The sequence below is a fragment of the Ovis aries genome, chromosome 22 (genome assembly GCF_016772045.2).
Source record: "Ovis aries strain OAR_USU_Benz2616 breed Rambouillet chromosome 22, ARS-UI_Ramb_v3.0, whole genome shotgun sequence".
NCBI classification, from domain to species: Eukaryota; Metazoa; Chordata; class Mammalia; order Artiodactyla; family Bovidae; genus Ovis; species Ovis aries.
In genome coordinates this window covers 36331567-36346709 of record NC_056075.1, presented here as the reverse complement: position 1 = coordinate 36346709, position 15143 = coordinate 36331567, and the positions used below count along the sequence as shown (strand labels likewise).

The window sequence follows — 15143 nt, the reverse complement described above, 5'->3', positions numbered from 1 at the left end:
TACTACCATTTCAACTAAGTAAACAGAGGCTCAGAAACAGTAAGAAAATTAGAAAGAAAGAAAGAAAGTGAAGTCACCCAGTCGTGTCCAACTCTTTGCGACCCCACGGACTGTAGCTCACCAGGCTCCTCCATCCATGGAATTTTCTGGGCAAGAGTACTGGAGTGGGTTGCCATTTTGGATATGGTAATTCAACTAAGAAAGAAAATAAACAATAAATGAATCCAGTTTAAGAACTGGATAACCAAGAAATCCTCAATTAATAAATATGGGTTTAATGAACAAGTTTATTCAAGCCATACTTCAACACACCTTTATTGAACACTTCCTATATGCTGACACTGCTCTAGGCTCTGAGAAAAGAGTGGTGCATAAGACACATAATACCCCTGCTCATGGAACTTGTGGTTTTATAAGCAAAAACAGACAAGAACGATTTCAGAAATCTCAATAGTATGAAGAGAATTAAACTAGACGGTGTGATGTGATCATATGACTACTTTAGACTGACTATTTAAAGGAAGGTTTCTCCCAGGAGGTGACATTTCAGCTGACATCTGGACTACAGAACAGATGGCCATACAAAGACCAGGAGGAGGAGCATCCCAGGCAGAGGGAACACAGCTTCGAAATGAACCCAAGGCCAGAGTGAGTCAGGCCTCTTTGGGGAGCAGAAAGAACAGAAAGAACAGGCAGTGTGGCTGGAGAGGAATGTGCAAGGAGGAGAGGGTATGACCTGAGTTCTAAGAGGTAGCTAGGAGCCAGGACGAATGGATGAAAGAATGGACAGAAGAACAACAGAAAGGGAAAAAGAAAGAAATATGAAGAGCACTAATTTCAGGTTAAGCAGAGATTCTTTTACATGCTGATCTTTCTGGAAGTTCTCCATTAGTCCATATTCTTGCCTTAGCGGGTACTGAAGAAAGGAATACAACTCGTTATGTATGAGTTTAAGAAGATGCCATCCCTCAGGTTATCACCTTAAATTATCAGTAACTACAGGGTAGCACTGAAAAAAATCTGCAGAAAATGTAAAAAAGTGGGATGAATAGGTATTAATTTCAAGAGATACCCATAAGGTGAATTTTCAATAATACTTGATTTGAGTCTGTTTTGTACTTCTCACGGAGTCTAAAGGATATTCTTGGTTATTAAAGATTCACATTAACTGATTCTGATTAGTCAATGCTTTCTGGAAGCAAAAGGGTGGTTTAAATGATCCTCAAATTTCTGTTATCTTCTAATATTTACCTGTTGTGTTAAGACTTTATTATAAGCACATTTTCAAAAACAATGTATTTTTAAGACTGTTGAAGTCTAAGAAATTAAACAGTAAATAAAGAGACCCATTGCCTTCTCCAATCTCACATGAATCAGACATCAATCAAAATCTCAGCTTTTCCTGCAAAAACTGCAATATATGTTAGACCTCCAACTAGAATCTCAATAAAAAGCTTTGCTTTTACTGGATAAAAATATTTTTATAAATATAACCTTTATTTTATAGATTTTAATTGGCACCATATTTTAGAGCTGACATTACACTGATTGCTATGATTGCATTCATGTCACCCATTTCCAACCAGGAGTTTCTTTGTCTAAATGCTACAAAAGCCATCAACATCATGTACTTTGGTGGTTTGAATTTACAAACACTTTCAGCAATCACAAAGCCCTACCCAGAAATATTCATTAGTAATTGTATTTGCATCTATTAAATGTAGATTAAGAGGATTTTATTTTAACAAGATTTTATTTACCAACTAATTAGAATGACAATTTATTACCAGTATGACAACAATTAACTTAGAATTAACAGAACAGTACAGCTTTTCTGGTTGCAAGAAAAAAAGAAAATCATTTTTCTCTCACTCTATGGGCCTCATTTCCCACAACTACTAATATTAGTCACTGTTATTAATTTCACATTTTTACTTACTCTTTATTTTCCCAGACATTTGAATTCTGCTGCTGTCAATTTCACACAGGTCTTTTTAAGATGAATTTGCTATGTATCAAAAGCAGCTGTTTAAATAAGCATTCGGTACTGTCAGCTTTGCTCTTGATACTTTCCATAGAAGCAGCTAGGACAGTGTTTTACCATCAGTCATGGCTTTCCTCATTATACTTTCTTTCTTCCCAATCAAAGTAAATATGCTTTTACAACCAGCATTACCCTGCAAAATTTTCCTGATGTTTAATGAATGTGACCCTTAGTTCATTCTAACAACGAACCAATGATATCCGAATTTTCCCTCAGATACAGAGTTATTGTATTATTTCATTCATATATTAGTTGATGCTGTCTCAGTATCATTCCTTTGTCAAATGTCAGTAAAGTTAGTAAGAAAATGTTAGGTAGGTAGAATAGGGAAAAGGAGTCCAAAATGGTGGTGGCTAAAAGACAAAGAAGGGAAAAGCCCATGAAAATAGAACAAAAGAAGGTCCCGAAGACCAGAATGAGGACCTCAGGTAAAACAAACAACACTCCTGGCTGGCCCAATTTACACAGGACAGGCCCAGGGAGAGATAAACATATAAAAAGAGGAGCCAAAGCTAGCTCTCTCTCTCTCTCTCTCCCCCCACCGTGCTAGGGCGCTCTCCTCCTGGCGTCTTTAGATCCTCGTGCCCTCACACCTCGAAGATGGGTTTTCCTGCTATATTCTAAATAAAATAGAGCTGTAACACTGAGCTGTTACACTGATTTGTCTAAGAGCTATAACATGGTTCATTTGAGACCTGAGAGCTACAACACGGTCTGTCCAAGACCCGAGAGCTGTGACACGCGAGGGGGCTTTAATGTCCATCACTCCAAATCTTTGTTGTGACCAGACAAAGAACCGAGGAACATACACTTGTGTGACAAAAATAAAGGTTCTTCTCTGGTAGGATGATTTAATCATTACCAGACCAAGCAAAAGTTTAGTTAAATTTGAAACACAATGTTTAGAAAGCATGTGAAACTGAAAGTCGCTCAGTTGTGTCCGACTCTTTGGGACCCCATGGACTGTATAGTTCATGGAATTCTCCAGGCCAGAATCCTGGAGTGGGTAGCCTTTCCCTTCTCCAGGGGATCTTCCCAACCCAGGGATCAAACCCAGGTCTCCCACACGGTAGGCAGATTCTTTACCAGCTAAGCCACAAGGGAAGCCCTTTAGAAAGCATAATTGCATAAATGCAACTTTATGCATAAATGCAACTTTAGAAAGCATTCCTACCTCAAACGTTTTCAAAGATAACTTCATTCTTCCCGTTCTTTCATTAAAAACAAAACAAAAAAAAAGTCTGGTGTCTTAAGATAAAAGGGCCACAAAACTCTGAGACCTAATCCCTGCTTTAGGCTAATGACAGAAAATATTTTTCATTTTTAGTTCATGTCTTGGAAAAAATTCCCTTGACAGAAAATGCTCTGAACAAGACTCTGAAAGGCAAGTATATTTGCTTCATCTAAGTTTTTCAGGATGACAAAGGAGAGAAGTCAGGAAGAAACATAAAAGTTGAATTAAAATATATCTGCTTCAGATACATTAAAATATTTTTCAGTATACTCAACAACTTTAAGTAGCAAATTTTATACTATAAATAAATATTTGAATGACAGAACACCTTAGCCTTCTACAGCCAGGATTTAAAAGCATATCAAATTTATTTCTAATCATGTCACTGAACTGCTACTGTTTTCTGGACTTCAAATAAATGACTTATTCATAATAATGTGACACAGTTATGTATGATTGATTGGTACAAAATAGAAAGGGACTTTGTCCTCATCAGAGATTAGAATAGGGCCTGTCCAGTGCATGCTGTCTGTCCAGCTGCAGTTAGCCAGCTGAATTACTGACTGCCCTTCTGGTAAAAGACTCAACAGACTTTTCTCAGCATAATATCTACTCTATAATAAATTATCAAATCTCAATTGACTCTGTTTTAGAGTCATTTCTAGATTCCAATTCACTATGATACAGTGACTTCACCCTTATCTTGGACTTTTAAGAATCTCATCATGATTTATCAAGTTTTAAGAGAAAAAGGATAGGCAGACAATCCTCAATTTTTATTTTACAGAAGAAAACTATTGATAAAACGATGAGTAGTTTAGAAATCTTTCTGACTGTACAGGCCTTAAAGCTTTTCCCTTTCTTTGCTTTTTCCTCCCATTTCAATAATTAGGCCAGGGAATAGAGAGGAATTTTTAGTCCAGTGGTTATGCTCTACATCCTGTAATTTTGTTGCTGTTTTTCCCCTAGCCAAATAGCTCCATTAATCAGCAGGAAAAACATGCAGCAAACTATCTATCCTGCTGCTGCTGCTAAGTCGCTTCAGTCGTGTCCGACCCTGTGTGACCCCACAGACGTCAGCTCACCAGGCTCCCCCGTCCCTGGGATTCTCCAGGCAAGAACACTGGAGTGGGTTGCCATTTCCTTCTCCAGTGCTTGAAAGTGAAAAGTGAAAGTGAAGTTGCTCAGTTGTGTCCGACTCTTAGCGACCCCATGGACTGCAGCCTACCAGGCTCCTCCGTCCATGGGATTTTCCAGGCCAGAGTATTAGAGTGGGGTGCCATTGCCTTCTCCGAAACTATCTATACATCCTAGTATTATAGCAAGTGGAGGGCTGAGAATTAGTAAGTTGCTTCTAAAATAACTTCCGTTATAGGAAAGAACTATGGTAGCAAGTCAGGAACCTTAGCGCTGTAGCAGTTACTCTGGGTTAGTTAGGCTTTAGTTATAACTAAGTATAGGGAAAATTTAGTGAATTCATTTAATGAATGAGCATTCATTTGAAAACTGCCTTTTTGAATAGCCAATGTCATCTTCTAGAGTAATTAAAGTCAGTCTGAGACATATTTTTACTTAGGTAATTTCAGTTACTTTTTCCTACTTAAGAGTTTAATGAATTACTAATTCTTAAAAAAAAAATTAAGAACAGCCATCTAACATATTGTAGTTTTGTACACTGCAATTTCTACTGATTGTTGTATTTCCTTTTTTCAGTGAACTTCTTCCTTTGACTACCTGATTCTAACAGTCCCAGTTATTCTGGTTGGTATTGAGCAGTGTAGTCTACCATGCAATCTTAAAACAATTATTTGACTGCTTGAAAATTAGTTTAAGTCTTAAAATATTCATTTTAAACATTCTGAAATAATGAAAATATGTTCTGAGCCTTCCATTTTTCTCAAATTCAGTTCATGTGAATTCTGACTCCATTACTGAATATTCAATCTAGGTAGTCTATATACACATTCATGAAAAGATTTTTACATCAGTAAGTTTATTCTGCATATATGACATTCTGTGTAAGCTATATAAATAATATGCAGATCTCTACTTCACATTAATATTTTAGCTACAAAATCAATAATGAACAAAAATCACTGCAAAAAAGGCTTTACATGTAAACTTACCCTGCATATTAATGATATGATACACATTTAATAATAAATATTCACAAGACTCAGAACTTAGAATGTGGTTAGATAAATGGACTAAAATAAGACAGAACTGAAATTATGACTTATCCCAGTAACCACTTCCCACTCTATATTTGCATATAAAATAGACTTCAATTCCCTGGTACCATTACTTTTTTTTCTTCTTAAGTAAAAGTAATTTACTATTAAATATTTAAAGAATCAAAATAAAAATAACTTCTAATATGCAAATTACTTAAACAGATGGCAACTGCTACACATCTCAGAGGAGAGTTTTAACTTTGCTACTTAAAAAAAATAAGGATATAAAGTAACCTATACAAAAAGTTATGCCCAAATAAGCGTGATTTGAAACAAGACTACCTTAATATCAATATATCTAAGACATTTGTAAACATCTCATATTTGATATCAAACTAATTCAACTACAATCACAAAACATTTGCATTCAGTACTTTGAGATATATCTTTAAATAGATTTTGTCCCCCTCGCCACCGACCACAATTTAGGGCCTTGTTGAACAGTTTCAATATACTTTCTTTTTTGTGCCATGATTACATTCCTGTATGTAGATCGATACAGTGAATGATAACCACAGGCAGAACTGTAGAAGCCTACATAATATTTGTAATTTGTACTTATGACATATGACTTCTAATTCTGATAGTTCCAACTAGGTAAATACAGAGAATGTAATAAATACCCTTTTATTTCTTCCTCTTTGTTTATTCTTGCTTCCTTCTTTCTTCCCACCACAAATATATAGTCTTGAGTTATACATGAAAATACATACAAATATCAAAAACAAACTATGGTTACATAATGGGAAACATGGAGGGAAGGGATAAATCAGGAGCTTGGGATTAACAAACACACACTGCTATATATAAAAGAGATAACCATCAAGGACCTACTGTATAGCACATGGAATGCTACTCAGTATTCTGCGACAGCCTATACAAGCAAAGAATCCGATATAATGAAAATGTGTATATGTTTAACTGAGTCACTTTATTGTGCACCTGAAACTAACACAATGTTGTAAATCAACTATACGCCAAAGTGTTTTTTTTTTTTAAATAATTTAAAAATTTTAAAGAAACTGATGAAAACATACCTTTCTTCCTAGTTAGGACTTCCAACAGCAGAAAGATATCTGATGTTATAAATTTAGTGACAGTACCAAGGTTGATCCAAACATAAGTACCCTGTTTTCAGTTTCAATATTTTAGGACACCAGCAAAAGTGAATCCTGACGGCCAAAAGAAGACTATGTACCTCCCCAAGTAGACGATTTATTTCATTCTAACCAACACTGGCACTAGGAATAAAACTGGCAGGACAAAGTGCTGGAAAGTGGCTGCAGGTGCCCCAGACTCGAATCTACAGATATATTTAGAGAAAAGTGGAGAAAGCTGGCTACTCAAGATGAAAGGCCTCAGAAGGCCTCTGTCGAAAGACATCACCTTGTGATTACAAAGGATTAAAATCAAAGTAAACATCTTCGCTGGTGCAAATGGTACTGACAAAAACTGGGTCTATAATCTGAGTTTTTCCACCTATACGTGTTTGATTTGATCCAAGGTAAGCTGCAAACAAAGGATGAATAACATCAGAAAGCACAAATGAGCTTAAAGGTCAGGGTGAATAAAAAATCTGAGAACACAGTATCTGTTTCTCCTTTTTAATTCTTTTAGAAACACAATCAAACCACATAAAAACCCTTAAGTTTCAGTAGGTAACAAGACCCAAACTTATATTTTAGAGTTCTAATATACAATTCTAGATATCAAACAACTCTAAATATTTTTAACCTCAAGTTTTCCACAAGAATCTGTTGTAATGGGTATCATTCATGTATCTACCACAAAGATCTAATACTAAGATGCTTTGACCAAATCTTAGGTAGTTGATCAATTCTTTACAAGTTATTTGTTTCCTTATGATCTTTCTGTGCCAATGTCTGAAACAAAAACATACAATTTTTCATGAGACAAATAAAATTCTCAACAAAAGAATTATGTAAAATTCATATAAATTTAGCACAACTGGGCATTTCTAAATTTTACTACTGTGAGTTTTAATAAAGATATAAATCCTATAAAATATAACTCCTAACACAATCTATTGGAAAATTTTGAACAAGAAAATGTTTTTGGAAAATAAATATGAAAGAAAACAAAGTGTACTAAATTAAAACTATATTTTAACATGCTTTAAAGCTAGCTATATATGTCCTCTATTAAAACAGAGCATGACAAATACTTGTTCATTTTATAAACAACCAAAGAGGTTAAAAGCAATTCGAAGCATTCCCACACAATCTGAAAATAGGTTTCCAATAATTTAATCCAAAATTCTTGAAATCATAAAAATCTGTAATAAGAAAGTTTTAGGGTCAAATATAATAGAAATATAATTTATTCTTAACAAAAACAAAAAGCTTTTAAGCATTATGATAGTTAAACTTCTTTAGTGCATTAATCCTCTAATAACAGTTTCAGTCAAGGGGATGTTGTGAGGTCAGGTTTAAATTTTTTTTAATTTATAGTCTCTTTAAATATAACTTGCCTTATGCAGCATCAATTCTCCAAGACTGAAAACATTTCACAGGTTCATATTTTTACTTTAGTTTTGCTTGCTGCTGTTTTGTTTTTTGTATCTAGTGCAAAGCCATGTGAAGGGCAGAATATTAATTTAATGAAATTTATTCCAGTAAAAACATTCTTATCAGTAGGTTAAAAAAATGCTAAACAAAAGTCAAACAATCAGTGATGGCTTACCAACTCCAAAAATTCTATTTCTGCTTGGAGAGCATCATAAACACTCTGCATGTCATCTTCCTTATAAAGTTCTAATTCTTTTTTAAGTCTGTTTTAAAGGAAAAATTCACTTAAGTAATTATTGTTCAGCAATACATTTTATAATAATTCTTTATTAAATGAATAGTGGCAGATATGTAGCTTCTATCATCACAATTTAAAGTTAAGATTAAAGAATTTGGAAAGAGATTTTAATTTTCTATAATTCTAGCCATTAAAATTAGTCTAGCAAAATTAATTAAAGGAATAAGAATTTGAAAGATGAAAGAAGAAATAAAGCTACCTAATTTTCAGGTGATTTAAAAACATACTTTGAAAACTCAAGAATCAGTGATAAAACCAACTCAAATAATAAAACAACTCAGTAGGGTGACAAGATATAAAATTAGCAAACAAAAATAAGTAGCCTTCACTGTCACCAACTAACTTGTCAAATAACTAACTTGAATTTCTTATGGATGGCTTGTTTAGTTGCTTAGTTGCTCAGTTGCATCTGACTTTGTAACCCTTTGGACTGTAGCCTACCAGGCCCCTCTGTCCATGGGATTTTTTTCAGATAAGAATCCTGGAGTGGGTTGCCATTTTCTCCTTCAGGGTTTTTCATGAGTAGGATATCAGAAAAATGGTTACTATCCCCAGTTAAATAAAATTTTACTTGATCCTAAGAAAAAATACTAATACTTTTTCCCCTGGTGCTGGGTGCATTGATTCTAAAGTTCACATATTAAGAGAAGAGAACAGTCTAGAAAAAGTCTTGAATTTTTTTTTCAATAAAGTTCAAAAAAAAAGAGAAAACAAAGAAGGATAACTAGCTCTATGAGATACTAGATCATACCATTAATCCTTCATAATTAAAAAAGTACAGTACTGACATATAAATAGAGCAGTGGGACAGAGAAGATAGAAACAGCTTAAGAAACAAATGGACATGCTAGGATATGCTAAAAGAGCCACCTAAAATCACTGTAAAAAGAAAAGAAGATGGACTTTTTTATAAGCTGTGTTAGAATAACTAGAGAGCTATCTGCTATATGACAATAAATGGACTGTCAAAGCTAAAACCGCCTCTTTATCTCACAGCACATATCAAAATACACTCTAACTGGATCAAAAATTTAAGTGCAAAAATAATAAAACTATGTAAGGACAAAGTGAAACTGAAAGAATAGGGAAATTCCTTTATAAGTTGATAGTGTTCAAGAACTTTCTCACTGTGGTTCAAAATATAAATGAAATATAAGAGTATTCAATTTAATTTTAAAAACTGCACAGCAAAACACATGAGTAGAGTAGAAAGATGAATGACAATCTTCAAGAAAATACTTGCCACATGTATCACTAATAAAAGTCTAATCTCTCTAATATGTAAAGGAATTTATAATCAAGGGGAAAAAAGACCAAAAGGCTGATTAAAAAATGGGGAAGTCATAAAAAGTGAGTTCACAGAAAAAGTATAAAAATCATCCCTAAACATATGAAAAGTGCTCAGTATTACTCACAATAAATACTTGAAAATTTACTACACAGGAATATCATGTCTCATCTATCAGATTGGTAAAACTCCAAAAACTTGATGACACATTTTTTTCATGAGCTTTGGGTAAACAGGTGTCCTCAAACATTGATAGGGTAATTTAAAATGGTTAAATTTCAAAGGAGAATTTGGTAGTATCTAACAAAACTACATTTAAATTTTTCCTTTGACTTCACCATTCCCCACCAGTAATACACCCTGTAAAGTACAAAACAATATATGCACAAAGTTATTACTGCATTATTATTTGTAATCACCAAATATTGTAAACAACCTGTGTCCATTCTTAAGAGATGGGTTGAATAAACTATGGCACATCCATATAATGGAGTATTATATAGTATAAAAAATGAAGATAAAAAGAAACACAGAAAGATGAACCAGAAACTAACAAAGTTGATCACCTATAACAGTGAGTGAAAATGGGGTGGAATAAATAAGGAATAAAATGAAACTCATCTGCATGTATCTTTTTTTATATATTTTTGAACCATGATGATTATTTATATACTTGACAAATAAAATTAAATAAAATTGAGAAAAAGAACCATAACACAAAATGACAGCTGAATTAAACACAAACAGAACAAAATAAATCTGTTTTTCAAACTAATAATCACAGATAAAAATTAAAAAGAACTCAAGTAATTTTCAAAAGTAGTAGTCTATATACCTTCAGTGAGATATGTTGTAAGGCAGTAAGAATTACAAAGGAATCTTAAATTTTACTACTTTTGTTGTTAGTGAGGGTACACAGCTAGTTATTCTAAAATGATTTTAGACAGTTATAAGAAATGGATAATTACATTGATATTGTTACAAACAAGAGTTTTCACTAGGAAAAGGAAGATGTACATAGAAAATGGATGGAGGAAAAAAAACTGTCATTTTGGATTTGAATGGAAGAAATCAGTATAAAAATTTATGATTTAAAAAAAATGGTATTTTTATTTCTGTCCATTTAAAGTACTCGGAAGCAACACCCAGTAGTAATGAGCATTTCTAGCATGCTAATCTTAGTTTTTAAAATCAGTACCAACAAAAGATACCAGGACTCCTTGAAATAATTTATCCCAGGGCTGAGGTAGGTAATATTCAAGGTGAGCCTAGGATAGTTTGTTGCACAAGAAGGAAGGAAATCGACCAAAAACTAATGGAAACATGTCAAAAGACACAGAAATTTAGTTCAAGGGGCTGCCTATATACAAATCTGGGACAATCTGAGCATCAAAAACAATGACAATCATGTATTTATAACATGACATAAAAAGAAATTCATGAGTCCACAGAAAATCTTAAAAAGGAGAAATTAAAAGAATGGGGTAACAGGAAGAGGAACTTCTTTTTTCCCCCAGAATTTTACTAACTAACAAATGAACAGGAATTCCAGTATTAGAAAGTTGCCACTTTCTAACCACCTATGTAATAACTGACTCCGGGAAGCATCATTAGTGGACGCTAAAATGACTGCATGAAAAGTTACTGGGAAAAAGACTATGCACAGGGTCTGAGTCATCCCCTATATCATTTAGTAAATATCCATGGAAAAGACTATTTTCTCATTGGAGTAACCTGGCAGACACAATCTTACCTAAGCGATCAAACCTAACATAACTGAAAATGAAACAAAACTGGCATTATATGCCTTCTGACGCAATGTTCTGAGGATACAATCTTACTTATATATTATTCTTGTCCCAAATTACTTAACCTGAATCTAATCTCTAAGGAACAAATGAGTCTAATTTGAGAGACATTCTACAGTGGCTTATACTCTTAAACAACTTGATTAAAAAATGGGCAGAGGATTTGAACAGACTTTTTTTTTCCAAAGAAGACATATGAATGGCTAATGTTGTGCATTAGTGATGCACAATATCACTAATCAATTATATGTCAAAAAAATTTTTTTAAGTAGAGGAAGCTTTTAGATTAAAAGAGATTTAAAATATCAGCTGCTTGTCATGTGTGGACCTTATCTGGAACTTAATTCACACAAATAAAATAATGACATTTATAAATAATTGGAAATTTGAACATTGACAATATTTGATGAATCGCTATTTGTTGTCAATTACCTTATGTGTAATAATGGATTTTAGTTATATTTTTAAAGTACTTTTTTACAGAGACATAATAAGATAATAATATGTATGATATGTTTCAAGTAATACAAGAGAAAAACGAGAAGAGACATAGATTAAACAATACTGGCCATAAATTGATAACTCTTAAAGTGACCACCTGTTAAGACCTCCTGACCTGTCTCCTGAGAAATATGTATCCAGGTCAAAAAGCAACAGTTAGAACTGGACATGGAACAACTGACTGGTTCCAAATCGGGAAACGAGTATGTCAAGCCTGTATATTGTCACCCTGCTTGTTTAACTTACATGAGTACATCATGAGAAATGCTGGGATGGATGAAGCATAAGCTGGAATCAAGATTGCTGGGAGAAATATCAATAACCTCAGATATGCAGATGATACCACCCTCATGGCAGAAAGTGAACAACTAAAGAGCCTCTTGATGAAAGTGAAAGAGGAGAGTGAAAAGTTGGCTTAAAGCTCAACATTCAGAAAACTAAGATCATGGCATCCAGTCCCATCACTTCATGGCAAGTAGATGGGGAAACAGTGACAGACTTTATCTTTGGGGGCTCCAAAATCACTGCAGATGGTGACTGCAGCCATGAAATTAAAAAAATCTTGCTCCTTCGAAGAAAAGCTATGACCAACCTAGCCAGCATATTAAAAAGCAGAGACATTACTTTGCCAACAAAGGTCCGTCAAGGCTACGATTTTTCCAGTAGTCATGTATGGATGAGAGAGCTGGACCATGAAGAAAGCTGAGCGCTGAAGAATTGATGCTTTTGAAGTGTGGTGTTGCAGAAGACTTTTGAGAGTCCCTTGGACGCAAGGAAATCCAACCAGTCCATCCCAAAGGAGATCAGTCCTTGATGTTCATTGGAAGGATTGATGTTAAAGCTGAAAATCCAATAGTTTGGCCACCTGATGCAAAGAACTGATTCATTTGAAAAGACTCTGATGCTGGGAAAGACTGAAGGCAGGAGGAGAAAGGGACAACTACAGAGGATGAGATGGTTGGATGGCATCACCAACTCAATGGACATGAGTTTGAGTATACTCTGGAGTTGGTGTTGGACAGGGAGGCCTGGCGTGCTGCAGTTCATGGGGTCACAAAAATTCAGACATGAATGAGCAACTGAACTGAACTGAAAGTTAAGTGGTAAGTACCTAGGATTCACTATATCTTACTTTTTTACTTTTGTTTGTGCTCTAAGTCTTCTATAATAAAACTTAAAAAAATAGAGTTTAACAAAGATAGTGGCCAAAAAATCAACATACAAAAATCTGTTATATTGCCATGCACCAGCAATAAAGAGAATACTGATGTCATTTAAAAATTTACATTTAAAACTACAAGGTATCTAAAAATAAAACTCACAAAAGATTTTTATTTAAAAAATTAAGACCAAAAAATCAGTATATTCTGTTTCCAGACGAGAAATCTCAGCTTAATAAAGATTAAAATCTCTCAAAAGAGACTGTAGGATGAGTGGAATCAAAAGATTTTCATGGATTTAAGCTGATTTGGAAATGTACATAAAAAAGCAAAGGGTCAAGCACAGCCAAGATATTCTTGATAAAGACAAAGAAGGATAAAGGGAAGTGTTCTGCATTAGATTAAGATTCATTATAAAGTAACAGTAATTAAGTAGTTAAAAGTTAATAGCCTGCATTTAACAATAATTAAGACAGTTGTGAAAGAAATGAATGTTGACCAATTTAGCAGAATAGAAAACATAATCTTAAAATAGATTCACAAATGTTATTCTGATTATTATTTTTAAATAAAAGACATGGTTTTGCAGATCACTAGAGAAAGGAGAAACTACTCAATAAATGCTGCTCAGACAACTGGTTATCATGTGGAGAAAAATGAAGCTATATCTTACTGTGGAATGTAAGCAAAAATTAGTTCCAAATAAACTAAAGACCTAAATGTGAAACACAAACCTTAAAAATTATTAAAGAAAATACTGGAGAATAACCTTCTGATCTAAGGTAGGGAAAGAGTTCTTAAACAAGACACAAAAATGACAGCCACAAAAAGAAATGACTGATAACTTCAGCCACCGTAAAAGTAAGAAATGTACCCAAGCACAACAGTGTGAAGAACACCAAAAACAAACGAGAAACTTCATAAGCTGGGAAAGAGATTTTTAATGCATAAGAAGTCTGAAAATAGAGCATTTAAGAGAATATAGATCACTGGGGAATTTGGTAATGTGCCAATGGAAGTATAAACTGGTTTAATCACTTTGATAGAAAGCTTGTTGCTACCTTGTGAAGTTCAACATTTACATGCCTTATACTCAGCAATTCCATCAGGCATATATCCTACAGAAACTCTTGCAGTGTGCACCAGGATGATCAAAACAGCACTGTTTGCAACAACAAAAACTGAAAACTCAAATGTGCATTAAAAAGAGAAAAAGCATATTCACATATCTATACTCAACAACGTGGATGAATTTTAGAAACAAGTGGATAAAAAGCAAGTCCCGGACAGAATGATACCCTTTTTACATAACTCAAAAATAAGCAAAAATAACCAATATTTTGTTTTGGCAGGCATATAAATGACAGGTTGATTACATATATGAATACATGACATAAAGTTAGTAAATCGTAAAGTAACAAAGAAAATTATATATAAGCAAGGAATGAATTAATAAGTCATACCACACACACACACACACACACACACACACACACAAATGAAACACTCTAGGACAGCAATTACATCTGAGGTAAAGAAGGGAGTGTGGGTTAACGGAGGACCCCATAGCAAGATACTGGTAATGTTTTAGCCTAGTTCACAGGTCCTCACTGTATTATTGTACTTGAGAACTAACACCTAGCTAGGGAAAAAAACATAATAGTTATAAGAACGGATTGAGAAACAATACCTAATATATATGAAGTTCACTGTGTTCTGAACTTGTAGGAATTTAATAGTGAATAAAAATTCTGAAGGAATGCTCAAGTTGGAAAGAGAGAAAAAGTTAATGATTTGGAGCATTAGATGTCTACACAAGCATAAAATCCCTTGCAGTAAATATTTTTTAAAAGTAAGTGTAAAATTAAATGGAGAGGAACAATATACCAGATATGCTGCTATACAATGTTCATTTTAATATATATATCTTTATAAATACATACAATGGTAGGGATTGTTCTTCCCACTGTGCCATCAATACCTGCCCGTTCTCACCTTTCAGTTCAAATGGTTTGATAAGAGCTCTCATGCCCATCAGAATTGGGTGG

At 33.9% G+C, this 15143-nt stretch overlaps 1 protein-coding gene across 1 annotated transcript in view; it reads right to left on the bottom strand.

The window, feature by feature from the left end:
• Positions 1–15143, bottom strand: part of CCDC172 (coiled-coil domain containing 172) — a 104902-nt gene that overhangs the window by 42526 nt on the left and 47233 nt on the right. Inside the window, exons 8-9 of the mRNA XM_027960411.3 lie at positions 8216–8303; positions 78–7395 (exon numbers count right to left, since the gene is read on the bottom strand). Coding sequence (XP_027816212.2) covers positions 7354–7395; positions 8216–8303 — 130 coding nt within the window. The 3' untranslated portion in view covers positions 78–7353. The remainder of the gene's footprint in view (positions 1–77; positions 7396–8215; positions 8304–15143) is intronic.